The 27,373-nt window shown below is 49.2% G+C and overlaps 1 protein-coding gene across 1 annotated transcript; it reads right to left on the bottom strand.

Moving 5' to 3' along the window:
• Window positions 1–2,354: 2,354 nt before the first annotated feature.
• LOC140204992 (perforin-1-like) lies at window positions 2,355–25,820 on the bottom strand. Its single transcript, XM_072272037.1, has 3 exons — window positions 25,744–25,820; window positions 8,979–9,789; window positions 2,355–4,111 (listed from the first exon to the last, which is right to left on the bottom strand). The coding sequence occupies exons 2-3, from the start codon at window positions 9,756–9,758 to the stop codon at window positions 3,200–3,202; spliced, it is 1,692 nt and encodes a 563-aa protein (XP_072128138.1). The 5' UTR covers window positions 9,759–9,789; window positions 25,744–25,820; the 3' UTR covers window positions 2,355–3,199.
• Between the last annotated feature and the right edge of the window lie 1,553 nt (window positions 25,821–27,373).

The following is a 27,373-nucleotide window of genomic DNA, read 5'->3' as shown; positions in this document are numbered from 1 at the left end:
AAAGGGAATGTGAGGTGTAAGTTTTTACACAGAGAGTCATGGATACCTGGAATGCACAGCCTACATTGGAAGCTTTTAAGAGATATTTGGATAGGCACATGGATGTGAGGAAGATGGAGGGATATGCACATGGTGTAGGTAGTAGGGATGAGTGTTTGGGTGTTTTTGATTTTCTTTTTAGCTGGTTCAGCACAACACTGTGGGCCAAAGGGTAAAGATGACAGATTTAGGGAACCTTGTTTTTCAAGAGATATTGAGACCTTGGTTAAAAACAAAAAAGGTTTATAGCAGATATAGACAAGTAGGAAGAAATGATGTACTTCTGGACTACAAGAAGTGCTAGAGAACACTTTAGAAAGAAATCAGGAGGGCTAAAAGAAGTGCAAGGCATTGCTGTAGCAGAGATTCTACAGATATGTGTTATGTTGAAATTGTATAAGATGTTGATGATCCTAATTTGGAGTATTGTGTGCAGTTTTGGTCACCTTCCTTCAGGAAAGATGTAAATTAAGGTTGAAACAGTACAGAGAAATTTTGCAAGGATGTTGCTGGGACTGGAGGACCTGAGTTATATGGAAAGATTGAGTAGGTTAGGACTTTATTCCTTGGAGCATAGAAGATTGAGAGGAGATTTGATAGAGGTGTACAAAGTTATGAGGGGTATAGATAGGGTAAATGCAAGCAGACTTTTTCCATTGAGGTTGGGTGGGACTACAATCGGAGATCATGGGTTATGGGTGAAAAGTATAAGGGGAACATGAGGGGAAACTGCTTCACTCCAAGAGCCATGAGAGTGTGAAATGAGTTGCCAGTGCAAGTGCTGCATGTAAGCTTGATTTCAACATTTAACAGAATTTCAGGTAGGTATTTGGATGGTGGGGGTATGGAGGGCTATGGTCCGGTGCAAGGCAATGGGAGTAGGCAAATTAAATGGTTCAGCACGGACTAGATGGGCCAAAGGGCTGTATTTTTCTAAGACTCTGTCCCTGGAATAAATCCGCAGGACATTTGATAGATTCATGGGACATGGGACGAATCCTCGGAATAATTCCCCGGGACTTGGGACAAATCCCCAGTATAAATCCACAAGGTCAGACAGACCTCAGGGTAAATTGACAGGACACAGGACAGATTCCCTGGACATGGGAGAGATCCTGGGATAATTCCTCAGGTCCCTAGATTCTGCCTTGGATCCACCTTACTATAATGCCAAACAAACTTATCACCAAATTTTTGACCCTGAGAGTTAATGACTCCCTCAGCATCTGGATCCTTACTTTCTGCCTAAAGCACCACAAGCAGTAAGGTCAGACAGCAACACCTCCTTCACGATTATTCTAAATGCTGATGCTCTGCAAGGCTGCGCCCTCAGCCCCAACTCCCACACACTTGTGAGTGTACAGGGAGCAGAGTCGAACTCCATGTACAAGTTTGCAGATGATACCATCGTAGTGAGTTGTATCTCAAATAGCAATGAGTCAGAGTACTGGAAGGAGAGAGAGCTTAGTGATGTGTTGTCAATCTTTCCCGGAATATCAACAAAAGGGGTGGTCACTTACCTCGGGGGGGGGGGGGTTAATGATGGAAGGAGCACATGCTTCAGTCTACATTGACGGTGCTGAGGTCAAGAGGGTTGAGAGCTTCAAGTTCCTCGGAGCAAACATCATCACCATCTGTCCTTGTCCAACCACATGGCCAAGAAAGTTCAGCAATGTATCTACTTCTTCAGGAGCCTAAGGAACTTCGACAAGTCCTCATCAGCTCTTACCCATTTTTATTGATGCACCACAGAAAGCTTCCTATCCAGATACATCACGGCTCGGTACGGCAACTGCTCTGCCCGTGACTGCAGGAAACCGCAGAGAGTTGTGGACACAGCTCAGCACATCGTGGAAACCAGCCTCCCCTCCATAGACTCTGTCTGCACTTCCCACTGTCTCAGTAAAGCAGTCAGAATAATCAAACCCCACACCCACCCCAGACATTCTCTCATCTCCCTCCTCCCATCATCCCAAAAGATACAAAAGCCTGAAAGCTTCTATCCTCTTGGATGGCAAGTTGGACTCTTGACTTTACGATTTAGCTTGCACCCTCCACTGCACCTTTTGGGTAGATTTTACACTTTATTCTCCATTGTTTTATTTTACCTTATTCTAGCTCAATGCAATGTGTAATGATTTGACCTGTATGAATGGTAGGTAAGACAAGCTTTTCACTGTATCTGGGTGCACGTGACAGTAATAAACAATTTTGAAACCAATAAATCCCTGGGACAGATTCCTGCAACATGAGAAAGATCCCTGGAGTAAGCCTCCAGGACACAGACTTCGCACACCCAGTAAAACTCAGGCAGATTCTCAGCGTTACAATCATTTTACTCAGTCAAAGTCCATTGTTTGGAAAACATTGCAACATCCAGGCAATTTGTACAGCGCAGCAAGGAGGGCAGATTGAGAGGGGCAGCAAGGAGGGAAGGGGAGTGAGCAGGGAACAATTTTAGAGAGCAAGTGAGGGGGAGGGAGTGTCACAAGAGAGGGGGCAGCAAGAAGGGAGAAAGTGATGGGAGAGAGGCAGCGAGGAGGGAGGCACGGGGAAAGAGAGGATGGGGAGCGTGATAAGAGGGTGGGGAGGAAAGGACAGAGGGGGGCTAAGGGAGTGCTGTGGGGAGGGCAGCAATAGAGGAGTGAGGGGAGGGATTTCCATGCGAGGGGTGGTGAGCAGGGAGGGACAATAAATGAAGGAGTGAGTGACGAGGGAATGCCGTTGGAGAGGAAGTGGAGGAGGGAATGACAGAGGGGGAGGAGGTGAGACAGGAGTGGAGGGGAGGAAAGAGTTTAAGACAGGGAAGTGAGCATCGTGGGAGGGTCAGTGAGATGGGAGGATGGGCGAGGGAAAAATGAGGAGGGAGGGATACAGGTGAATAGGGGGAGAGGTTGTAGGAGGGATGGTGAGGAGGAAGGGCAAGGAGAATAAAGCTGCAATGTAGGAGGCAGGGGGACTGGGAAGGAGAGGAGGCAATGAGGGAGTGTGTAAGGAGGGTGATACAGGGAAAGGGGAGGCGAGTGATTGCTGTGGCCAGGGTCAGAGGTCATAGGTTGACCGGGAGAGTGAACTATGTCCATGAGGGTTGGAGTAGCTTTCTCCTCAGCCCCTGGCCCAGGCCAGTCCATCCACCACACTTGCCCCCGCTGTCAGCTCCTCAGCTCCCCGGCTGCGGCTGGTACTCCCGGCAGTCATCCCCGCCCAGGTGAGGCCCGCAAGTGAGTCGCAGCTCGAAGTTCAGGCTGCCGTGGTTCAGGTAGCAGATGTCGACACGGCTGGGCCCGGCCACCAGCGGGACCGAGCAGGCTCCCAGAAGGTCGTCGTGGTCCAGTCCCCCGTCCTGGTCCCAGACCTCCAGCCGCACGCGGACGTCTGGCCCCAACTGCACTTCTTCCAGGTTCAGCCAAACGTCCCAGACTGGGTGGTTGTTATTGGAAATGACAGCCGTGCTGGCTTTTAGCCCCAGGCCGCAGCTAACCTTCACGTAGGCGTCCGTCCCCGACACGTAGTCGCCCCAGAGGTCCCGGCAGCGCACCACCTTCACCTCCAGCCGTCCCCAGCCCTTCTTCTTGGGGCAGCACTGACCGTTCACCCAGGGGTCAGCAGAACAGCGGCAGGAGCAGGAACCTGGGACGGAGCTGGGCCGGGTGCCGCCCCTGGGGCAGCCCTTGGATGAGCAGTTGGCAGCATGCCCCTCCGATGCCCGTTCCACAATATAGTGGCTGATGGCACGGCGGAGGAGTGCGTGGCGGGGGTCCCGCTGAGGCAGCAGAAGGTGCAGTGGCTCCAGGGTGCGGTGGGTGACGCCGGGGTGGGAGGCCAGTGAGTCAAACCAGGCTTTGAAGCGGTCGGAGTTCCCTTCTTCATCTCCATCTCCCCCGAAGAAGAGGTCGGCCCCCTGTGGCAGGAGGCCCCCTTGTACCACGGTCAGGCGGTCCTTGTACGTCTGGTGGAAGGAGGCGCGCCCCTCAGCCCTGTTCTGTGCCTCCTTGCAATGCCGGTACTTGGCGCTGGAATCGAACTTGCTGCCGATCTGGGCCTCTGCCTCAATACTCAGACAGTCCTTCACCTGGGGGGGAGGACAAAGTGAGCGAGGTAGGGAGGCGGGCAGAGAGAGGATCGGGGGCAGAGAGAGGGTGGATCAGGGGCAGAGATAGGGAGGGTCGGAGGCAGAGAGAGGGAGGGTCGGGGGTCAGGGCATAGAGAGGGTGGTTCGGGGGCAGAGAGAGGGAGGGTCGGGGGTCGGGGGAAGGAGGTTCGGGGGGCAGAGAGAGGGAGGGTCGGGGGCAGAAAGAGGGAGGGTCAGGGATCAGGGGCAGAGGGAGGGAGGTTTGGGGGGCAGAGAGAGAGAGGGGGGATCATGGGGCAGAGAGAGGGTGGTTCAGAGGCAGAGAGGGAGAGTCGGGGGTCAGGGAGAGGGAGGGTCAGGAGCAGAGAGAGGGAGGGTCATGGGGCAGAGAGAGGGAAGGTCGGGGCAGAGAGAGGGTGGTTCAGGGGTCAGAGAGAGGGAGGGTCAGGGGGCAGAGGGAGGGAGGTTCGGGGCAGAGGGAGGGAGGGTCGGAGGTCAGGGGGAGGGAGGTTCGGGTGGGCAGACAGAAGGAGGGTCAGGGAGCAGAGAGAGGGTGGTTTGGGGGTCAGAGAGAGGGAGGGTCGGGGGCAGAAAGAGGGAGGGTCGGGGATCAGGGGTAGAGGGAGGGAGGTTCGGGGCAGAGAGAGAGAGGGGGGTCGTGGGGCAGAGGGAGTGTGGTTCAGGGGCAGAGAAAGGGCGGTTCGGGGGTCAGAGAGAGGGAGGGTCAGGAGGCAGAGAGAGGGTAGTTCGGGGGCAGAGAGAGGGAGGGTCGGGGGTCAGGGGGAGGGATGTTCGGGGGCAGAGAGAGGGAGGGTTGGGGGCAGAAAGAGGGAGGGTCGTGGGCAGAGAGAGGGAGGGTAGGGGCGCAGGGAGAGGGAGGGTCAGGGCGCAGGGAGAGGGAGGTTCGGGTGGGCAAAGAGAAGGAGGGTCACGGGGCAGAGAGAGGGAGGGTCGGGATCAGGGGCAGATGGAGGGAGGTTCGGGGGCAGAGAGAGAGAGGGGTTATGGGGCAGAGAGAGGGTGGTTCAGGGGCAGAGAGAGGGATGGTCGGGGGTCAGGGAGAGGGAGGGTCAGGGGTCAGAGAGAGGGAGGGTCAGTGAGCAGAGAGAGGGAGGGTCGGGGGCAGAGAGAGGGAGGGTCGGGGGCAGAGAGAGGGAGGGTCAGGGGGCAGAGAGAGGGAGGGATGGGTCAGAGTGACGGTGGTTCAGGAGTCAGGGAGAGGGAGGGTCAGGAGCAGAGAGAGGGAGGGTCAGGGGGCAGAGAGAGGGAGGGTCGGGGGCAGAGAGAGGGAGGGTCAGGGGGCAGAGAGAGGGAGGGTCAGGGGGCAGAGAGAGGGAGGGTCGGGGGCAGAGAGAGAGGGAGGGTGAGGGGGCAGAGAGAGGGAGGTTCGGGTGGGCAGAGAGAGGGAGGGTCGGGGGCCAGAGAGAGGGAGGTTCGGGTGGGCAGAGAGAAGGAGGGTCAGGGGGCAGAGAGAGGGAAGGACGGGGGGCAGAGAGAGGGAGGGTCGTGGGCAGAGAGAGGGAGGGTCGTGGGCAGAGAGAGGGAGGGTCAGGGCGCAGGGAGAGTGAGGGTCAGGGGACAGAGTGAGGGAAGTTCAGGGGCAGAGAGAGGGAGGGTTGGGGGGCTGAGACAGGGAGGATCGGGGGTCACAGGGAGGGAGGGACGGGGGCAGAGAGAGGGTCAGGGGTCAGAGAGAGGGAGGGTCAGGGGCAAAGAGAGGGAGGTTCGGGGGTCAGGGAGAGAGAGGGTCAGGGCATAGAGAGGGAGGGTCAGGGGGCAGAGAGAGGGAGGGTCGGAGGCAGAGAGAGGGAGGGTCAGTGGGCAGAGAGAGGGAGGGATGGGGGCAGAGAAAGGGAGTGTCGTGGGGCAGAGAGGAGGGTCAGGGCAGAGAGAGGGTGGTTCAGGGGACAGAGAGAGGGAGGGTCAGGGGGCAGAGAGAGGATGGTTCAGGGGTCAGGGAGAGGGAGGATCAGGGGTCAGGGAGAGGGAGGATCAGGGGTCAGGGAGAGGGAGGGTCAGGGGCAAAGAGAGGGAGGTTCGGGGGTCAGGGAGAGAGAGGGTCAGGGGGCAGAGAGAGGGAGGGTCAGGGGGCAGAGAGAGGGAGGGTCAGAGGGCAGAGAGAGGGAGGGTCAGGGGCAGAGAAAGGGAGGGTTTTGGGGCAGAGAGGAGGGTCAGGGCAGAGAGAGGGTGGTTCAGGGGGCAGAGAGAGGGAGGGTTGGGGCAGAGAGAGGGTGGTTCAGGGGTCAGGGAGATGGAGGGTCAAGGGTCAGGGAGAGGGAGGGTCGGGAGGCAGAGAGAGCGAGGGTCGTGGGCAGAGAGAGCGAGGGTCGTGGGCAGAGAGAGCGAGGGTCAGGGCGCAGGGAGAGGGAGGGTCAGGGAACAGAGAGAGGGAGGGTCAGGGGTCAGAGAGAGGGAGGGTCAGGGGTCAGGGAGAGGGAAGATCAGGGGTCAGGGAGAGGGAGGGTCGGGAGGCAGAGAGAGGGAGGGTCGGGGGACAGAGAGAGGGAGGGATGGGGGCAGAGAGAGGGAGGGATGGGGGCAGAGTGAGGGTGGTTCAGGAGTCAGGGAGAGGGAGGGTCAGGGGCAGAGAGAGGGAGGGTCAGGGTGCAGAGAGAGGGAGGGTCAGGGTGCAGAGAGAGGGAGGGTCAGGGGCAGAGAGAGGGAGGTTCAGGGGTCAGGAAGAGAGACGGTTGTTGCAGAGAGAGGGAGGGTCAGGAGGCAGAGAGAGGGAAGGTCAGGGGGCTGAGAGAGGGAGGGTCAGGGGCAGAAAGAGGGAGGGTCGGGGCAGAGAGAGGGAGGGTCAGGAGGCAGAGAGAGGGAGGGTCGGGGGCAGAGAGAGGGAGAGTCGGGGGCAGAGAGAGGGAGAGTCGGGGCAGAGAGAGGGAGGGTCGGGGCAGAGAGAGGGAGGGTCGGGGGTCAGGAAGAGAGAGGGTTGGGGGCAGAGAGAGGGAGGGTCGGGGACAGAGAGAGGGAGGGTCGGGGACAGAGAGAGGGAAGGTCAGGGGGCTGAGAGAGGGAGGGTCAGGGACAGAAAGAGGGAGGGTCAGGGGTCAGAGAGAGGGAGGGTCAGGGGTCAGGGAGAGGGAAGATCAGGGGTCAGGGAGAGGGAGGGTCGGGAGGCAGAGAGAGGGAGGGTCGGGGGACAGAGAGAGGGAGGGATGGGGGCAGAGAGAGGGAGGGATGGGGGCAGAGTGAGGGTGGTTCAGGAGTCAGGGAGAGGGAGGGTCAGGGGCAGAGAGAGGGAGGGTCAGGGTGCAGAGAGAGGGAGGGTCAGGGTGCAGAGAGAGGGAGGGTCAGGGGCAGAGAGAGGGAGGTTCAGGGGTCAGGAAGAGAGACGGTTGTTGCAGAGAGAGGGAGGGTCAGGAGGCAGAGAGAGGGAGGGTCGAGGACAGAGAGAGGGAAGGTCAGGGGGCTGAGAGAGGGAGGGTCAGGGGCAGAAAGAGGGAGGGTCGGGGCAGAGAGAGGGAGGGTCAGGAGGCAGAGAGAGGGAGGGTCGGGGGCAGAGAGAGGGAGAGTCGGGGGCAGAGAGAGGGAGGGTCGGGGCAGAGAGAGGGAAGGTCAGGGGGCTGAGAGAGGGAGGGTCAGGGACAGAAAGAGGGAGGGTCGGGGCAGAGAGAGGGAGGGTCAGGAGGCAGAGAGAGGGAGGGTCAGGGGTAGAGAGAGGGAGGGTCGGGGGCAGAGAGAGGGAGGGTCAGGGGCAGAGAGAGGGAGGGTGGTTTGAGGGCAGAGAGAGGGAGGGTGGTTCGAGGGCAGAGAGAGGGAGGGTCGGGGGTCAAGGGGAGGGAGGTTCGGGGAGGCAGAGAGAGGGAAGGTCAGGGATCAGGGAGAGGGAAGGTCAGGGGCAGAGAGAGGGAGAGTCGTGGGGCAGAGAGGAGGGTCGGGGCAGAGAGCGGGTGGTTCAGGGGTCAGGGAGAGGGAGGGTCGGGGGCAGAGAGAGGGAGGGCCGGGGCAGGGGGAGGGAGGGTCGGGGGCAGGGGGAGGGAGGTTCTGAGATCAAAGAGAGGGAGGCTCTGGGGTCAGAGAGAGGGGTCTTTGGGGGCAGGGGGAGACAGGTTCGGGAGCAGAGTGAGGGGATTCAGGAGCAGAGAGAGGAAAGTTCAGCGGTAGTGTGGGAGGTTCAGGGGCAGAGGGAGGGAGTTTGAGGGGTCCGAGAGCAGGAATTTGAGGGAGAGGAGAGATGGGGCTGGTGGGAGGGGAGGGGAATCTTGGGAGATGGGAGCGGAGAGGGAACTTGGGGAGATGGGATGGGAAGGGTAGGGCAGATGGGGTGGGAGGGGAAGGAGAGATGGGTGGGAGGGGAGGGGAAGGGAGATGGGTGGGAGGGGAGAGGAGGGGAGGGGAGGGGAGATGGGTGGGAGGGGAGGGGAGGGGAGATGGGTGGGAGGGGAGGGGAGATGGGTGGGAGGGGAGGGGAGGGGAGATGGAGGGGAGGGGAGGGGAGATGGGTGGGAGGGGAGGGGAGGGGAGGGGAGATGGGTGAGAGGGAGAGGGGGAGGAAGGGGAGATGGGGTGAGAGGCGAGGGGAGATGGGGTGGGAGGGGTTGGGGAGATGGGTGGGAGGGGTTGGAGAGATGGGTGGGGAAGGGGAAGGGAGCTGGGGTGAGTGGGGAGGGGAGATGGGTGGGGGGAGGGGTGGGGAGATGGGTGGGGGAGGGGAGGGGAGATGGGGTGGGAGGGGAGATGAGATGGGGTGGGAGGGGAGAGGGAGGTTACAGAGATGGGAGGGAGCAGTGAGGAGGTAGGTGTGGTGAAGGGAGAGACTGGGACGACGCGAGAGCACCGTGGGAAAGAGCAATGACGAGACCGAGGTTCAGCGCCCCGATCGGAGACCGGGTCCGCCTTGGCGCCTCCACCCCCCTGAGCTCACCTCCTCGGTGGTCTGTCCCTCGGCCGCCACCTGGCAGGTGCGGAGGGCCGTGATGTCTCGGAAGAGGCCGCCGAGGCGGACGGCGCGGACGTAGTGCGTGCCGAAGGTGCGAAGGAAGCGGCGGTAGAAGAAACCGGGGCCGCTCCCCTCCCCGTGCCCGTTGTCCCACCGCCCGTCCCAGCGCCGGGGCAGCCGGCGGAGCAGTTGAACGAAGTGCGGATGCAAGGGGGGTCGCTCCCCCAGCACGGCCCGGTACAATTTGCACTCCATCTCTTGGCTGGAGAAACTGTAGCGGTCGGTGGCCTCCCGTTTCCGGCCGAAGGACGACGTCTCGGACTGCTCCCCCGCCACCGTCACCCGCACTCCCGAACCCGGCCGCGGCTTCACGTCCAGCCCTGCGCTCCAGGAGGAGTCTACCCCGGCCGACTGCGACGCCGACAGATCCTCGGCCGAGTCATAGAGGGTGGAGCGGAGGTGGTAGTTGCAGTTCGTGTCGGTAAGCCAGTGGGCGACGGCCCGGGGCAGCCGCTGGACCTGGCCGTTCATCAGCGAGTTGCGGCAGACGGTGCAGGAGCCTCGGCTTTGCCAGCTCCTCGTGTCCACCGCCCAGGCCCCCGTGCTCCGCAGCCCAACCACGTCGAAGCCCTCGCCCAGCAGCTCCATTCCTGGTACCGGCTTCTTCTGCCGGCACTCGTTGGCAGTGGCCACGTTGCAGATCGCCCCGCTCGGAGGGGTCCCGAGGAGGAGTAAGAGGAGCAGTGGGAGGAAGGGGGAGCCCATCGCCACCGGAGCTAGCACGTCTGACAGAGACCTGCAGGGCAGACCGAGAGGGGTGTGGGTGAGAGAGGTCAGTGTGGTCAACACCCGGTCCCCGGGGTAGGGGGAAAGGATGGTGCGCCCGATGCCCGGGCCCGGGAGTATGTGGCGATCAATTATTATCTATAGCAATCCTGATAGCCTGGATTAAATCCCACCGTGGGGATCTGTTATTCTATATATAAACCCACCCAGCCCCTGGGTTAGATCCCAGCCTGTAACCCACTCCCAGGAATCTGTTATTCTATATATAAATTCTGAACCCCTGGATTAGATCCCCGCCTATAAACCGTCCTGGAGATCTGTTACTCTACGTATAAACCTCCCGAACGGCGGGATCAGATCACAACCTGTAACCCACTCCCGCTGATCTGTTATTCTATATGTAAACCTTTCAAACCCCTGGATTAGATCCCAGCCTGTAACCTACTCCAAGACATCCTATACAAACACCCTAAACCACTCATTCCTCTCTCATTTGGGGGGGGGGGGATTTTTTCCTGCCGCGCTCCCACTGTCGATTTGTTTTCTCGCGCTCTGCCCTGTCTTTGTCCACCTTCTCTCTCTCCCTGCCTGCCCTCCGTATCTCTCTCCTCCCACTTACCCCACTCTCTCCATTTTCTCTCACTTCCCCCTCTCCACCACTCCTTCCCTCACTCTCCCTATCTATCCCTCTATTTCTCCCCCTCTCATAGAAACATAGAAAATAGGTGCAGGAGCAGGCCATTCGGCCCTTCGAGCCTGCACCGCCATTCAGTATGATCACGGCTGATCATCCAACTCAGAACCCTGTACCAGCCTTCCCTCCATACCCCCTGATCCCTTTAGCCACAAGGGCCATATCTAACTCCCTCTTAATTATAGCCAATGAACTGGCCTCAACTGTTTCCTGTGGCAGAGAATTCCACAGATTCACCACTCTCTGTGTGAAGAAGTTTTTCCTAATCTTGGTCCTAAAAGGCTTCCCCTTTATCCTCAGACTGTGACCCCTCATTCTGGACTTCCCCAACATCAGGAACAATCTTCCTGCATCTAGCCTGTCCAATCCCTTTAGGATTTTATATGTTTCAATAAGATCCCCCCTCAATCTTCTAAATTCCAACGAGTATAAGCCTAGTTGATCCAGTCTTTCATCATATGAAAGTTCTGCCATCCCAGGAATCAATCTGGTGAACCTTCTCTGTACTCCCTCTATGGCAAGGATGTCTTTCCTCAGATTAGGGGACCAAAACTACACACAATACTCCAGGTGTGGTCTCACCAAGGCCATGTACAACTGCAGTAGTACCTCCCTGCTCCTGTACTCGAATCCTCTTGCTTTCTACCATCCTCTCTCTCTGCCTTCTCCTCCCCTTTTCCTTCTCTTTCCATCCACCTGTGTCCCTCTCCTCCCTGTTGATCCCACTGTATCTATCGCAGTCACTCAGTGTTTCTCTGTCCTGCTGTCCCTCTCTCTGGATCTCTGTCTCTTTCTGTGTATCTGTCTCTGTATTTGTAGCTATCTCTGGATAATTAGAACATAGAGCTCTGCCTTATCCTGTCAATGCTCACCTGTCCCATCTTCCTGTGCCAGAAACATACCTCCTCCAAGCCCCCCTCATCTATGTAACTATCCAAACTTCTCTTCAATATTGCAATGGGACCCACCTCTGCCACTTCCACAGGCAGCTCTTTCCACATTAGCACCACACTCTGATTAAAGAAGTTCCTTTCAGGTTCCCTTTAAGAATTTTACCTTTCACCATTAACCTATGACCACTAGATCCGGTCTCACCCAACCTCGGAAAAAAGCCTTCTTGTATTCAGTATATCTCTCCTCCTCGTCATTTTGTATACCTCTGTAAGATCTCCCCTAAATCTCCTGTGCTCCAAGGAATAAAGTTCTAACCCAATGGAACAAACAAGAGTGGGAAGTTCGAGAATTGGGAAGCTTTTAAAAAATCAACAGAAGGCAGCAAAAAAGTCATTAATGAGGTAAAAATGGAATTGAGAAGTAAGCTAGCCAATAACGTTAAAGAGAATACCACATGTGTCTTCAAATACATGAAGTACAAAGAGAATACCGTGAGGAGTTTCAAGATGGCGGCGCAGTGAAAAGTCTGCTTTGCTGAGTTCAGCATCGCAACACTGATAATTTCACATATAAACCTATTCGTTTCAACTTTTTTTTTAATGCTCAAGTGTCAGATTTAATGACATGAATATTGATAATTTTTTTTTCTTTTTTTTTGAGCTGCTTCAACACCATGCCATCGAAAGATACCAAAAAGGTGGCCAAGATGAGCTGCACAGAGCGCTCGCTCGGGGCTGGGGAGCTAGCTACTGCTAGCTATGCTGACATGTCAAGTAATTCAGGAAGTTACAGAGAACATATCCAAAATGATGGGCAGGAGGCTGGCTCCACTCTCTCTAACACTCCAAAAACACACACTGGAGCCTAAAAGTCTTGATACAAGAAAGACCGAAGCAGAGGGCCGAGCCTCCGCGGTAGAAACTGTAACTGATCAGGCCCAAAGCCGCATCCGGGCGCTGGAAGAGCAAGTTCAAAGCTGTCTGACTATATCGATGATCTTCAGAACAGAGGTAGGAGAAAGAATATACGAATCATAGGTCTACCTGAAGGTACGGAAGGCAGCCAACTGGCGAAGTTTTGTGAGGGCTGGCTGCCTCATTTCCTCGATTTGGAAACCAAGGCTGGACGCATTAAAGTGGAAAGAGCTCACCGTACGCTGGCGCCAAAACCGGGCCCAGGCCAACGCCCTCGACCCGTCCTCATGCGGTTCCATAATTTCGGTGATAAGCAAAGAGTGATGGAAGCTTCGAGATGCTACGGGTCTGATGCCCAGGCTTTAATATATGAGGGATCCAGGCTTATGTTTTTTCAAGATCTTTCGGTAGCTGTTATTCAGAAGCGCAAGGAATTCGACCAGGTAAAGAAGCGGCTGAGGGAATTCGGAATCCAGTACTTTATGCTGTACCCAGCGGCGCTGAAAATCACCTACAACGGGACCACCAAGATATTTGATTCTCCTGGCAAAGCTAAAACCTTTGTGGGCACGTTGGGCTAAAGAATGTATACAGTATATTGTGTAGCCCTGGTTATGGATGATAACATGTTCGATGGTCGCTCTGTTTTACCTTTTCATTACTCGGTGGCAAGATATCTTATAGGATGGGTAACGTGTTTGTTTTGATTAATATAGTTTCATTATTTGTTTAAATTAGCGGTGCTGCTCCAGCCTGAAAGAAACATGACGGTAACAAATCGGTGGATTGATAAATTATGTCCTGTTTTCATTTTTGACTATGTTAAATGCCATATTGGCAGTGGGGCAGAATATGGGGTGCTAGATTCTAGGAGGTTCAGATACCCCCTTTAAGTGTAGGTAAGTCCTCTTGTTCAGCGCTGTTGGCGCTTTGTTTTTTTTTGTGTTTTTTTTATTCACTTATTGCTGCTCGGCTGATCTTAAGTCGGGTTTCTTCTCCTCCGGAATCACATAGATAGATAGATAGATATACTTTATTGATCCCGAGGAAAATTGGGTTTCGTTACAGCCGCACCAATCAAGAATAGAGCATAAATATAGCAATACAAAAACCACAAACAATCAAACAACAAAATGCAAACTATGCCAGATGGAAAATAAGTCCAGGACCAGTCTATTGGCTCAGGGTGTCTGACCCTCCACGGGAGGAGCTGCACGTTCAATGGCCACAGGCAGTAACGACCTCCCGTGCCGCCCAGTGTTGTATCTCGGTGGAATATGGCCGAAGTCCAACAGTAAAAAGTTCAATATCCGGTCTACAAACACGTTTCTCGATCGTAATATGACCCGGATTGCACTATCTGTTGTTAGCCAGAACAGTAAGCATCCAACTCCTTTATGCTTACCACTCTCAGTGCACTTCCGGTCAGCCCGAACGGTCTGGAGCCGTCCATGGAAAGTTTTGATCGGGTGTGTCCTCGTGCAGCCCCGTTCCAGTAAAACACATAACACTGCGCTCCCGAAATGTCCTCTGACACCTGGCTAGCGCCGTGAACTCGTCCCTTTTATTACCCACCAAACTCCTCTTCTCCATAAGTCTCTGTTGTCTCGACCCGGTCCTCTTTCCTCGACTTTGTGATCCCCTTCTGCATCCTCTGTGTGTTTTCCTCCAGATTTCAGCAGGGGTGTCCGCCACTCTGCTCGCTAAACCGGCCGGCATAAGCGCAAGCAGCTGGTCCCTGGAATAAAGAATGCGACCATGCTTCTGTCCCGCTAATGAGACATGATTGTTATAAAGGGTTATGACCAGTAATATATTAAAATTGTGCACTTGGAACATTAAGGGGTGGCCATTTTAATTAGGAAGAACTTACCTTTTAAGTTATTAGACTGCATTAAGGATAAGTATGGGAGATTTGTGATTGTTAAGGCTTCAATATATGGAGAGGAATATGGTATTCTCAATGTTTACTGCTCTCTAGCTCAACCTCTCAAATTTCTAACGCAGGGGTCCCCAATCTTTTTTGCACTGCGGGCCGGTTTAATATTGACAGTGTTCTTGCGGACCGGCCGACCCGGCCGGTGGGGGGGGGAGGGGGGTAGGGTTGTCAACGGACAAGAGTAGCAGTCAAATTCGTTGGATTTACCCGAGAAGACTACAATGACCATGACGCCTTGCAGTGCGCATGCGTGACTTGCACGTGCGTGTACCAGCCGATTTCTCTCTACGAATGGTTTTTTGACGATTCTGTTCGGGGGTGGGGGTGTTAATCACGACCGGAATATGGGTGATAAGTGGCTAGTACACTCAATTTCGTTTCTAAAAGGGTTTATCTAACGAATTTAATATTAAACACACTGCGCATATTTTCCTCGCATGAATAGAGTGATAAGTCAATTATCAGGGGAGGGCGGGGAGCTTGAAGTAAGTATTGAAGGAACTTCCAGTAGGAGTGGTAGAGGCAGGTTCGATATTATCATTTAAAGAAAAATTCAACAGGTATATGGACAGGAAAGGAATGGAGGGTTATGGGCTGAGTGCAGGTCGGTGGGACTAGGTGCGAGTAAGAGTTTGGCGCGGACTAGAAGGGCCGAGATGGCCTGTTTCCGTGCTGTAATTGTTATATGGTTATATAAGTCACTTATAAGTCAATAGCATCATAACATTTTAAGTATCGTTTGGATATTAAACACACAGCACCTTTTCCCCGTCTGAACATATAAAATCATTGCAACACACCAATATCGCTGAGTCAGTGGGAGCCCTGGGCTTGTTTTCCTGCAACAAGACGGTCCTATCGAGGGGTGACGGGAGACAGTGATACTCGAAGGGGGTTCCTTATGTCCAGTCTAATCCGCAATTTAGTTTTTGTTGCATTCATTGCAGAAAACTCTGCTTGACCGCGATATGATGTTGGAAATGGAAACAACGTTTTCAGTGCTTTGCTGGATATTTAGCCTTGACTGTGATCCGGAATGCCGGCAGAGATGTTATGTCAAATATGCTTTTCAGCCCCGCCGTCATCTGCAAGCTCGAGGAGTTGATCTCCTTCCCGCGCTGACATGGATGACGCGCGGGTAATGACCTCGCGTGTGTTCAAGCTCAACAGTGGCCGTGACAGGGAATGAGGAAAGTTGCAGCCGACTCATATCGTTTCCTCGCGGCCCGGTAGCGCGTGCTTTGCGGCCCGGTGGTTGGGGACCGCTAGGGAAGGGCATTCGGACCCATACAGCTTGGCACCAGTGTCGTCGCAGAGCAATGTGTGGTTAAAGTGCCTTGCTCAAGGACACACACACCGCCTCAGCTAAGGCTCGAACTGGCGACCTTCAAATCACTAGACGAACGCCTTAACCACACGCCAACACGTTAAGCATTAAGCCCAAAGATAATTCAGCACGATCTAGACATTGGAGGCAGAATCCTTTTATTCTAAAAGATAATAAATTTATAGACTACTTCCGAATTCAAAACTTTCCTATCTATTAATTCCAAATCAGCTAGTAGTCCATCAATACTCTGGGAAACCGCTAAGGCCTATGCAAGGCGATTAATTATCTCCTACTCTGCTAGTAAGAAGCAACAAGCTGCAGAACAGCACCTCCTAGTGGCAGCAAGGCTTGCGGCAGCTGAAAAGGATTATATTAATAAGCCCTCTGCAGCCAAGTTACAGAAGATCACAGCCCTACGTTGTACACTAAATTCTTTACTTACACAAGCAGCCAAAAGAAAATTGACATTTGCTAAACAATGATTGTTTGAACATGGTGAAAAACCAGGTAGGTATTTGGCTTATTTAGCTAGAAAGAAAAATGCCTCTCAGACTATTGCTTCAATTAGGGATGGGACAGAAGCCCTCACTGGTAATTCTAAAATGATTAATGTTGTGTTAAAGAATTTTTATCCTAATTTGTATCAATCTGAGCAATGTAATGATGGAAAATCTAGGATGGAGTCCTTTTTCAGGAATTTAGATCTCCTAGGCATTTCTTCTGAACAAGAGTCCCTCCTCAAAGCTCCGTTATCTATACATGAGATACAGGAGGCTGTGAGACAGCTCCAAAGTGGGAAGACCCCTGGTCCTAATGGACTCACCAGTGAATTCTATAAAGAGTTTTCAGGGTTATTATCAGAGCCTATGCTAAACATGTTCAATCATGCATTTAATTGTGGTCTCCTCCCACCATCATTGAGAGAAGCTAATATCTCCCTAATTCTTAAGAAAGGAAAGAGCCCTGAAGGTTGTGCCTCCTACAGGCCTCTTTCATTGTTAAATGTTGACTTTAAAATCTTATCTAAAACCTTAGCGCTGCGATTAGAAACTGTGTTACCTTTTATCATAAAAGAGGATCAAACGGGTTTTGTAAAAGGCCGTAGATCATTTAACAATATCAGAAGATTACTGAAGGTGATTCAATCATGTCAGCAACAGGAAGTGGACGGCTTGGTGGTTTCCTTAGTTGCAGAAAAGGCCCTTGATCGTGTCGAATGGCAGTATTTTTTTTCACTTTAGAACAATTTGGTTTGGGCAATAATTTTATTAAGTGGGTGAAGGTTCTTTATAATGACCCTTTGGCTGTGATTCTCACTAATGGTATTAGGTCGGATAATTTTAGTATTCTGAGGGACAGTGGGCAGGGCTGCCCTTTATCACCACTACTTTTCACACTAGTGATTGAGCCATTGGTTGTGGCTATTCGGTGAGACCCCAAAATATCTGTTCCAGACATAGGACTAAAGTCACATAAAATTACATTGTATGCGGATGGTGTTCTAACTTTCTTATCAAACCCTGCTATATCAGTGCAATGCCTTATACAATGTATCAATTCATTCAGCGCCTTTTCAGGTTATAAAATAAACTTTACTAAATCAGGGGCGAGGGCAATCGCCTCTGATCTGGGCCGACATTTACGTGCCGGGCGGCATCTAATTAATTAGCTTGTTTATTTCGGCTTTTTTCTTAAAGATGTGCTGGGTGCGTCCCGGCTACCGCTGCACCGCTGCACCCCTGCATGCTTCGCGGCCTGAAGGTTGGGGACCACTGGTCTAAGGGGTCTGGATTTTCCAGACATCAAAAAATATCAATTAAGTTCCTTTTTATCTTAAGTGGTTGACTGGGTTTGTAGGGACCACTCCTCAATTTGGCTAGACATTGAAGCTTCACAAGCAAAATGCCCTCTTATTAATTTGTTTTTCCTCAATAAGATGAAACTAGTTAAGGAATATTGTCGCAATTTAATAATAATTAATACAGTCAGGGCTTGGAGGGTGGTGTGACAAATTGAGGGCAACGTAGTGAAAATATCACCCTTCACTCCAAGAACCGGCAGTCCAGATTTTCAGCCTGGCATAATGGATTCTGGATTTAAACTTTGGATTTCTAAGGGTATTTTCCATCTAGGAAATTTGTCTGATGAAGGAACGATGATGTCTTTTAGTCAAATAGTACAGAAATTTAACAAACCTAACAAGAATCTTTCTCGTTTCTTTCAGATAAGAGATTATATACAGAAAAACACATTGTTAACTGATTTCTAGTTCTGACATAGAAAAGAGGATGTTTCATTCTAAGGGTGAAGTGTCTATTAGTACTTTTTACAGCATCCTGAGGGAATGTTCTTGTGGAGAGGCTGAGCAGCTGGGAAAGCTCTGGGAGGAAGAGCTGAGAATAGAAATTACAGCTGAAACATGGAATGATGTCTGTGATAATGCAAAGAAAATTTCAGTTTGTAATAGAACTAAAACATTGCAACTCAAAATTCTGCATAGAGACCATCTGACTCCAGGTCGTCCATTGAAATTTAAGACGGGGGTTTCTCCAATGTGTTCTAAATGTAAATACTGGAACTTTCACCCACTGTTTTTGGACGTGTCCCAAACTTCAGGCATACTGTAGTGATATTTTGGGTGAAATGGAAAAGATTCTGAAGATGGAGCTTGAACTGGACCCAGTGTCTTTTCTCTTAGGCTTACCCAGCAGTCGTATTATTAACGCACACCAGAAAAAACTTTTTAACATCCTGACTTTTTATGCAAGGAAGAACATTTTACTTTGTTGGATATCCGATAAGGCCCCTGGACTTTTTGGTTGGTGTAAATTAATCATGGAATACATTCCTTTGGACTTTTTGACATGTATGGTACACCCAAAAACAAATAGTTTTCATAAAACATGGCAACCTTTTCTGCAGTATATAGTGTAAACCTGTCTGCTATATTATTAAGGACTTTTGTATAGGATGTTGTGGTGATGTCTATATTTTGATGGAAGTGTTCTGATAGCTGATATCTGTGAGGGGAAGAAATGTAAATGTAATTGTATCTGGAAATTGAAAGTTTTGCTATGCTGAGCAAAAAATATAATAAAATTTGGAAAAAAAGAAGTGAGGGTGGATATTGGTCATCAGGTACTTAGAGGCACATGATGAAATAGGCTGTAGTCAGCATGGTTTCCTTAAGGGAAAATCTTGCCTGACAAAACTGTTGGAATTCTTTGAAGAAATAACAAGCAGGATAGACAATGGAGAATTGGTTCGTGTTGTGTGCTTGGATTTTCAGAAGATCTTTGACAAGGTGCCACACATTAGGCTGCTTAACAAGCTACGAGGCCATGATATTACAGGAAAGATTCTTGCGTGGATAAAGCAGAGGCTGACTGGTAAAGTATGTACATGTTCGGCACAGCATTGTATTCTGCTGTAGATTTTCTATGTTTCCGTGTTTCTATTTAACCTTTCCCTATGACTCAGGTCTTCACATCCGAGCACGATCATAGAACCATAGAAACTACAGGACAGAAACAGGCCTTTTGGCCCTTCTTGGCTGTGCCGAACCATTTTCTGCCTAGTTCCACTGACCTGCACATGGACCATATCCCTCCATACACCTCCCATCCATGTATCTGTCCAATTTATTCTTAAATGTTAAAAAAGAACCCGCATTTACCACCTTGTCTGGCAGCTCATTCCATACTCCCACCACTCTCTGTGTGAAGAAGCCCCCCCCTAATGTTCCCTTTAAACTCTTCCCCCCTCACCCTTAACCCATGTCCTCTGGTTTTTTTCTCCCCTTGCCTCAGTGGAAAAAGCCTGCTTGCATTCACTCTATCTATACCCATCATAATTTTATATACCTCTATCAAATCTCCCCTCATTCTTCTATGCTCCAGGGAATAAAGTCCTAACCTATTCAACCTTTCTCTGTAACTGAGTTTCTCAAGTCCCGGCAACATCCTTGTAAACCTTCTCTGCACTCTTTCAACCTTATTTATATCCTTCCTGTAACTTGGTGACCAAAACTGAACGCAATACTCCAGATTCGGCCTCACCAATGTCTTATACAACCTCATCATAACATTCCAGCTCTTATACTCAATATTTCAATTAATAAAGGCCAATGTACCAAAAGCTCTCTTTACGACCCTATCTACCTGTGACGACACTTTTAGGGAATTTTGTATCTGTATTCCCAGATCCCTCTGTTCCACTGCACTCCTCAGTGCCTTACCATTAACCCTGTATGTTCTACGTTGGTTTGTCCTTCCAACGTGCAATACCTCACACTTGTCAGTATTAAACTCCATCTGCCATTTGTCAGCCCATTTTTCCAGCTGGTCCAAGTCCCTCTGCAGGCTCTGAAAACCTTCCTCACTGTCTACTACACCTCCAATCTTTGTATCATCAGCAAACTTGCTGATCCAATTTACCACATTATCATCCAGATCATTGATATAGATGACAAATAACAATGTACCCAGCACTGATCCCTGTAAATTTTCTCTGCACACTTGCAATCTTACTAAATCTCTCCTGTAGGTAGGTGACCAAAACTGCACACAATACTCCAAATTTGGCCTCAACAGTGTCTTATACAATATAACATCTGTGCTCAATGTCCTGATTTATGAAGGCCTTTTTATGACCCTATTTACCGCGGTGCCCTTTTCGAGGAATTATAGATCTGTATTCCCAGTTCACTTTATTCCCCTGCACGTTTCAATGCATACTGGGCAAGTCCCTCCTGGATTTGTCCCTTGTCTTCAATAAATTCCATCTGCCATTTTTCAGCCTGTTTCCCCAGCTGGTTCAGATCATCCCATAAGCTTTGATAGACCACAAACTTGGAGAGGGTGGTATTGGAGGTGACTACGATGAAGTTGTTTAAGAAGTTCTTAGACAAACCCACAACATTCATTACATAAATTATCTTCTAGACTGGGTGAATACGGGAAGGTATCAGGTTATAAAATAAATTGGGATAAAAGTGAAATTTTACCTCTTACTAAAGGAGACTATAGTCAATGTTGGTTAGCAACCCAATTTAGATGGCCGGTAAATGGTATAAAGTATTTAGGTATAAGACTTGATAATGATGTAAAGAATTTATATAAATTTAATTATTTACCACTATTGAAAAAAATTCAAGAAGATCTTGACAAATGGATGATACTACCAATAACATTAGTAGGTAGAGTCAATGTTGTAAAAATGAGCATATTTCCTAGATTACAGTATTTGTTTCAAACATTACCAATACAATTGCCACAGAAATTTTTTCAAGAGTTAAATAAATGTGTGAGAAAATTTCTTTGGAAAGGTAAAATGTCAAGAATATCATTGGAAAAATTGACATGTAAATTTGAGTTAGGAGGGTTACAACTTCCAAACTTTAAGAATTACTATAAAGCAAATCAACTTAGATTTATTGCATCTTTTTTCGATGATCAAAAACCAGCATGGATTAAAATAGAACTAGACAAGATAGGAGAAAATAGACCTGAAGATTTCATATATAAATGGGAATCTAAATGGATACGGGAAAAGAAAGAATCTCCTATATTAACACATTTGATTGATCTATGGAATAAGATAAATGTTGATAATGAAATACAGAAATCTTTATTAGCAAGGAGACCTTTGTTCCAAAACAGACTTATTCCTTTTACAATGGACAATCAACTTTTATATAATTGGTACCAAAAAGGGATTAAATTTATAGGAGATTGTTATGAATGAGGTATATTGATGTCATTTGAACAACTAAAGGATAAATATAAAATATCAAATAACGCTTTCTTTTGTTACCTTCAATTAAGGGCTTACTTAAAAGGTAAGCTGGGTCAAACGATGTATTTGCCAAAACCTAATGAAATTGAAACTTTAATTCAAAAAGGGAAAATTAAAAAATTTATTTATTGTATGTATAATTTGATTCAAAAACAGACAACTAAACCAGGAATCCATAAGTCAAAACAAAAATGGGAAACAGATCTGAATATTAATATTGATGAAACAAATTGGTCAAGACTCTGTCTTGACAGTATGACAAATACAATAAATGTTCGACTTAGATTAGTACAATATAATTTTTTACACCAATTATATATTACACCACAAAAATAAATAGATTAAATTCAAATCTATCCGATAAATGCTTTCGGTGTAATCAAGAAATTGGTACTTTCTTACATTCTACTTGGTCTTGTTTTAAAATTCAACCCTTTTGGATAAATTTAAGAGTATTATTGGAACAAATTACTGGAACTCAACTTCCACATAACCCGGTATTATTTCTATTAGGTGATATTGAAGGGATAAAACCGAAACTTAAATTGAATAAATATCAGAAAGAATTTATAAAAATTGCATTGGCAGTAGCTAAGAAGACTATAGCAGTTACTTGGAAATCTGATTCGTGTTTAAGTATGAATCGTTGGAATAATGAAATGGCTAGTTCTATTCCACTCAAAAAAATTACTTATAAATAAGAGATAAATATGTAACATTTTTGAATATTTGGCGCCCTTATTTACAAAAGATAGGATGTCATATTTAAGTGCTCCAATAAAGATTTTGGTCCCTTGGGGAAAGTAATGAATAAGTATACCAAATTTATTTTGAATTCCATGGAGCATGTGGAAACCTTCCAATACCCAGGCAGCTCTTCTTTTTTTACTTCTTTCTTTTTTAGGTAGGACTTTATATGGGGGGGGAGGGTAGATATTACCTTTTCATGTATTCATTTTGAAAATTCAATAAAAATTATATTAAAAAAAGTTCTTAGACAGACACATGAATGTGCAGAGAATAGAGGGATATGGACACTGAGTAGGCAGAATGGATTAGTTTATAGTGGATTAACTAGTAGTTTAATATGCGAGATGAAAGGCCTGTTCCTGTACTGTACTGTTCATTGAAACTATGTTTTTATTTCTGTTTTTGCATTTAACTATTTATTAGTTATAACCAATTGTAACTAGTTATTTAATTTAACTATTTGATGTACACATAATGTATATATAGCTACTGTAATTCAGTTTTTTCTATATTATCATATATTGCATTGTACTGCCACCGCAAAGTTAACAAATTTCATGACATATGCCAGTGATATTAACCCTGATTCTGACTCTGTGTGCTAGGCCATTCAGTCCGTATGGTTAATTCTGGCTTCTAACAGAGCAATCACAGGATTCCGTCAACCCTGATGAAGAGTCTCAACCCAAAACGTCAACGGCTTATTTCCCTCCATAGATGCTGCCTGGCCCGTTGAGTTACACAAGACTTCCAGCTTCTGCAGAATCTCCTGTGCTCCTTCTGTCTCCACAAATTTTCCGTCAGAAATACCTCTCAATATTGCCACTGCTCTACACCAAAGAACACTTTACAATAGTAAATTAACCACCTGCATGTCTCTGCAATGCAATAGGGACATCCAGGAAGAAAGCCTCACCGTTATTGGGAGAAACATTGAGATCTCCACACCAACTGTGTCCAATTTTGGCATCGAATCCTCCCTGCCCTCCACTTCTCCACTGCCATAGTTTATCCATTTGGGTTATCTACAACTCAGTGGTATGAACAGTGACGTTCCTGGTCTCAGATAACCCACGCACCCTGTGTTCCTCTCAGTGCCACAGCTCTATAAAGCCTTGGTTAGACCACACTTTGAGTATCGTGTTCAGTTCTAGTCACCTCTTTATAGGAAGGATGTGGAAACTTTAGACAGGGTACAGGGGAGATTTACCTTAATGCTGCCTGGATTCGAGAGCATGTCCTGTGAGGAAAGGTTGAGCGAGCCAGGGCTTTTCTCTTTGGAGTGAAGGAAGATAAGAGGTGACTTGATAGAGATGTATAAGATGATGAGAGGCACTGATAAAGTGGACAGAGACTAACGGCTGATGACTATTACAAGAGAAAATACTTTTAAAGCAATTGGAGAAAAAGATAGAGCTACATCTGAGATAAATTGTTTCAGACAGGGAGTGGTGGGTACATGTAACGTACTGCCAGCAGTGGTGGTAGAAGGAAGATACTTTAGGGACATTTAAGAGACATTTAGATAGGCATATGGATGAAAGGAAAGCGGAGGGCTGTGTGAGAGAGAATGGTTAGATTAATCTTGGAGTAGGTTGAAGGCTTGGCATAATATCGTGGGCCAGAGGGTCTGTACTATGCTGTAATGCTCCATGTTCTTTCCCAACTCCTAACAGTCCTCTGGGTTTAATCTCCCTTTGTTCAGCATGCCTCCCATCTTACTCACACATTAGATTCCATCTGCCAGCTATCAGTCCATCCAGAGCTCTTCACCCTTCTCCCATCTCTACCTCTTTCCTCCCTCTTCCAACTATGCATTATCTCTCACTTAGCTAGTTTCATCAATCAACCTGTATCAACACCAGAACCCAGCCCTCCCCCAACTAGCTCCACGTTGCCCACCATTCCCGTCTCGCCTAATTCCACCAGCCAGCCTGCATCTGTCCTTCTGTGCATTGGCTGCCTCACCCTCTACACTTGCGGCCCTGATGCAGGTTATCAACCCAAAACCTCAGTTATCGCTTCACCTTCGCAGAATTCGCCAATTCTCTCTTTCTTTCCCTTCTCTCCTTCCTTCTCCCGCACTGCTTTACTCTTCTTCCTCTCACTCTCTGCTCCCTCTTCGATTCCACGCTCTCCACCACCTGTTATCTCCCTCTCTCTCTCTCCTTCCTGTGTCTGTCTGTCTGTCTCTCTCTCCCCTGTGTCCGTCTCCCTCTCTCTCTGTCTCTCTCTCTCCTCCCTGTGTCCGTCTCTCTCTCTCTCTCTCACTGTCTCTCTCCCTCTCTCTCTCCTACCTGTCTCTCTCCCTCTCTCTCTCCTCCCTGTCTCTCTCCCTCCCCTCTCTCTCTCTCTTTCCTCCCTGTGTGTGTGTCTCTCTCTCCTCCCTGTCTCTCTCCCCCTCTCTCTCTCTATCTCTCGCTGTCTCTCTGTCTCTCTCTCCTCCCTGTGTCCATCTCTCTCTCTCTCTCTCTCTCTCTCTCTCTCTCTCTCTCTCTCTCTCTCTCTCTCCCCCTCTCTCTCTCTCTCTCCATCTCTTGATCTCTGTCTGTCTCTCCTCCCTGTGTCCATCTCTCTCTCTCTCTCTCTCTCTCTCTCTCTCTCTCTCTCTCTCTCACTGTCTCTCTCCCTCCCTCTCTCCTCCCTGTCTCTCTCCCCCTCTCTCTCTCCATCTCTTTGTCTGTCTCACCAGTGACCACATTCAATGTCAGGAACCAAAGGCTGAATGATTTTGGAGTCCTGGTTTCTAACTGCGACACGAACTGTGAACGACAGAGAAACCACCACAATTTCCACAGAGCTGTGACATTCCTTCTGGGGGGGGAAGAGAGAAGAGTTGGAAGTGATGGGGGAGCGAGGCAGGGAGAGAGAGAAGGGGTGAAGAGAGAGGGAGGGAAAGGAGGTGGGAGAGAAAGAGACGGGAAGAGCTGGAAAGGTGGAGGGGTGGGGAGGAAGAGAAGGGGGAGAAAGATGTAGGGAGTGTTAGGGAAGGGAGCTAGAGAGAGAGGGGTCGAGAAAGGGTGGGAGTGAGAAGTGTGAGAGGGGGAGAAAGAGAGGTGGGGAGGAATAGCATAAGGGTGAAGGGAGAGAGAGATTGGGGAAGAGTAGACTCAGGAGAAAGAAGGGGAGAGTGAAAGATGGGGAAAGAAAAGAGAATGAGAGAGAGTAGAGATGGACAGGGTGACAGCAAGATGGAGAGGGAGAGGAGTGTGTGTGTTTGAAAGAGCAAAACGGAGGGAACGAGATAGGGAGAGGAGAGAAGGGGGAAAGAGAGCGAGGGAAATTGGGGATAAAGGGTGGGGAAGAGAGCTGAGAGAAGCGATATGGGAGTTGGAATGGAACAATTGGTGTGGTTTGTGAGACCAGCAAAGATCGGAAGAGCTGATGTACGTTGAGGTTAAACCTCCACTTCAGACTACAGAATTAATTGCTTCCTGGTAATTCTGCTCTTTCTCTCTCTCTCTTTCTCTTCCTCACTCTCTCTCGTTTCCGCTCTCTCTCTCCCCCCTCCCTCCCTTCTCCTACTCACTCCATCCCTTGCTCCCTCTTTCCCTCCCTCCTCCAGCTTCCTAGGACAATCTCTCCCACTGCACCTCTCTATGTGACAGAGGGTTCTGGCTAGGGTAAGAACAAAGCGAACGACTCACCTCCCCTTTGAGATACGGTCCGACAGTTCGGCTCAGACACAACAGTGATCTGCTTATCCACTGGTGACAACTATAGGTTGAAGAACTGTGCCGTCCTTTCACACAATCCCCCTCCCTCCGGGGTTTCCCGTGGCAACCGTCAGTGTGTGACTTCCGCTGGCCACCACCTGTGTATGTATGTGTGCTCTGTGGTTACAGGCATGCTATTAACGTCAAAGGCCTCAACTTATTGGCTTAGGTGGCAGTTGTTTCACATCACAGGGTTCAACAGCAAGAAAACAGGCCATTCAGCCCAACTGGTCAATGCTGACTGAAAATTTTCATCTCATCTCCTCCCACTGGCCAGTTTCCCTCTAAATCTTTCCTGTCCATGTGCCTCTGCAAGTGCCTTTTAAACATTGTTAATGTACTTGCTCAACCACTTGTTCTGGCAGCTCAATCTACGGTTGGATGACCCCCTGGGTGAAAAGCTGCCCCTCAGGTCCCTATTTAATCTCCCCACTCTCACTTTAAACCTGTGTATTTGGTTCTTGATACCCCAACCCTGGAGAAAATGCCTGTGTGCATTCACCCTATCTACGCCCCTCATATTTTAATATGCCTCTCTAAGCTCTCTCCTCTATCTCCTCCAAGGAATAAAGGATCAGCCTCTCCTTCTAACTCAGTCCTTGAGTTTTAGTGACACAGAGCAGAGTCAGCCTGTCCAGCACTATGAGCCATACAACTCCAACACACCCAATTGAACAAAACCTAATCACATGACTGTTGAAACGTAAACAAAGTCACTGGAGAGATGCACCTGGTAGGTATAAAAGTATTCTTTTATTCAACAAAATGAGACAGGCTCTGGAGGAAGAGGCCTGCTTGACCCAATATTACATGGCATTTTTATGCTAAAGATCAAAGGACAATTCTATTGTTACAATGTATCTACAGTGCTTCCTTTGAATTACATATAGTTTTCACAACTCCTTCTTTGCACCCACACTCCAGATACACAAACGAATGCTAATCAGCATCGTCTGGTTTTCAATTAACTCACATCCACAGCTTCAGGACACTATTGTCAGGGCTACGTTTTAAATTTAATCTACAATCCATGTTCAGGTCTAAAGATTGGTTGCTGAAGTTAATATTTGTTATATGCCCTAATTCCAGAATATCCCCAAACAGAGGCAACTTACAATGACCAATTAACCTACCCAGTACATCCTTGGACTGTGGAAGAAAATGGGAGAAACCCCATGCATCCCACAGGGAGCACGTATAGAGACTCCTGATAGAATGGCACCAGAATTGAACTCAAAACTTTGGAATGCCCCAAGCATTAATAGCATTGTGCTAAGTTCTGCCAACATCCTTGTAAATCTTCTCTGCACCCATTCCAGTTTGATAAGTCTATCTTATAGCAGGGTGACAAGACTGAACACAATACTCTAAGAGTGGCCTCAGCCATGTCTTGTACAATTGCAACGTAACATCCCCTCTTTTACAAACACCAGAGATTCTGCAGATGCTGGAAATCCAGAGCAACACACACAAAATGCTGGAGGAACATAGCAGGCCAGGCTATGAAAATGCAGCAGTATAGTGCAAGACATTAAAAAAAACAATAAATAATGCAAAGGAT

Source organism: Mobula birostris, chromosome 11 (assembly GCF_030028105.1).
Source record: "Mobula birostris isolate sMobBir1 chromosome 11, sMobBir1.hap1, whole genome shotgun sequence".
In the NCBI taxonomy this organism is placed as follows: domain Eukaryota; kingdom Metazoa; phylum Chordata; class Chondrichthyes; order Myliobatiformes; family Myliobatidae; genus Mobula; species Mobula birostris.
Note: the sequence above shows the minus strand (reverse complement) of the source record. Positions and strands in the feature narration are given on the sequence as shown.

Excerpts from the sequence above, each read along its gene's own strand:
- LOC140204992 (XM_072272037.1), bottom strand. The coding sequence starts at position 9,758 with ATGGGCTCCCCCTTCCTCCCACTGCTCCTCTTACTCCTCCTCGGGACC. Across the intron at positions 4,112-8,978 it reads AGGGACAGACCACCGAGGAG|GTGAAGGACTGTCTGAGTAT; the intron begins GTGAGCTCAGGG and ends CCTCCCCCCCAG.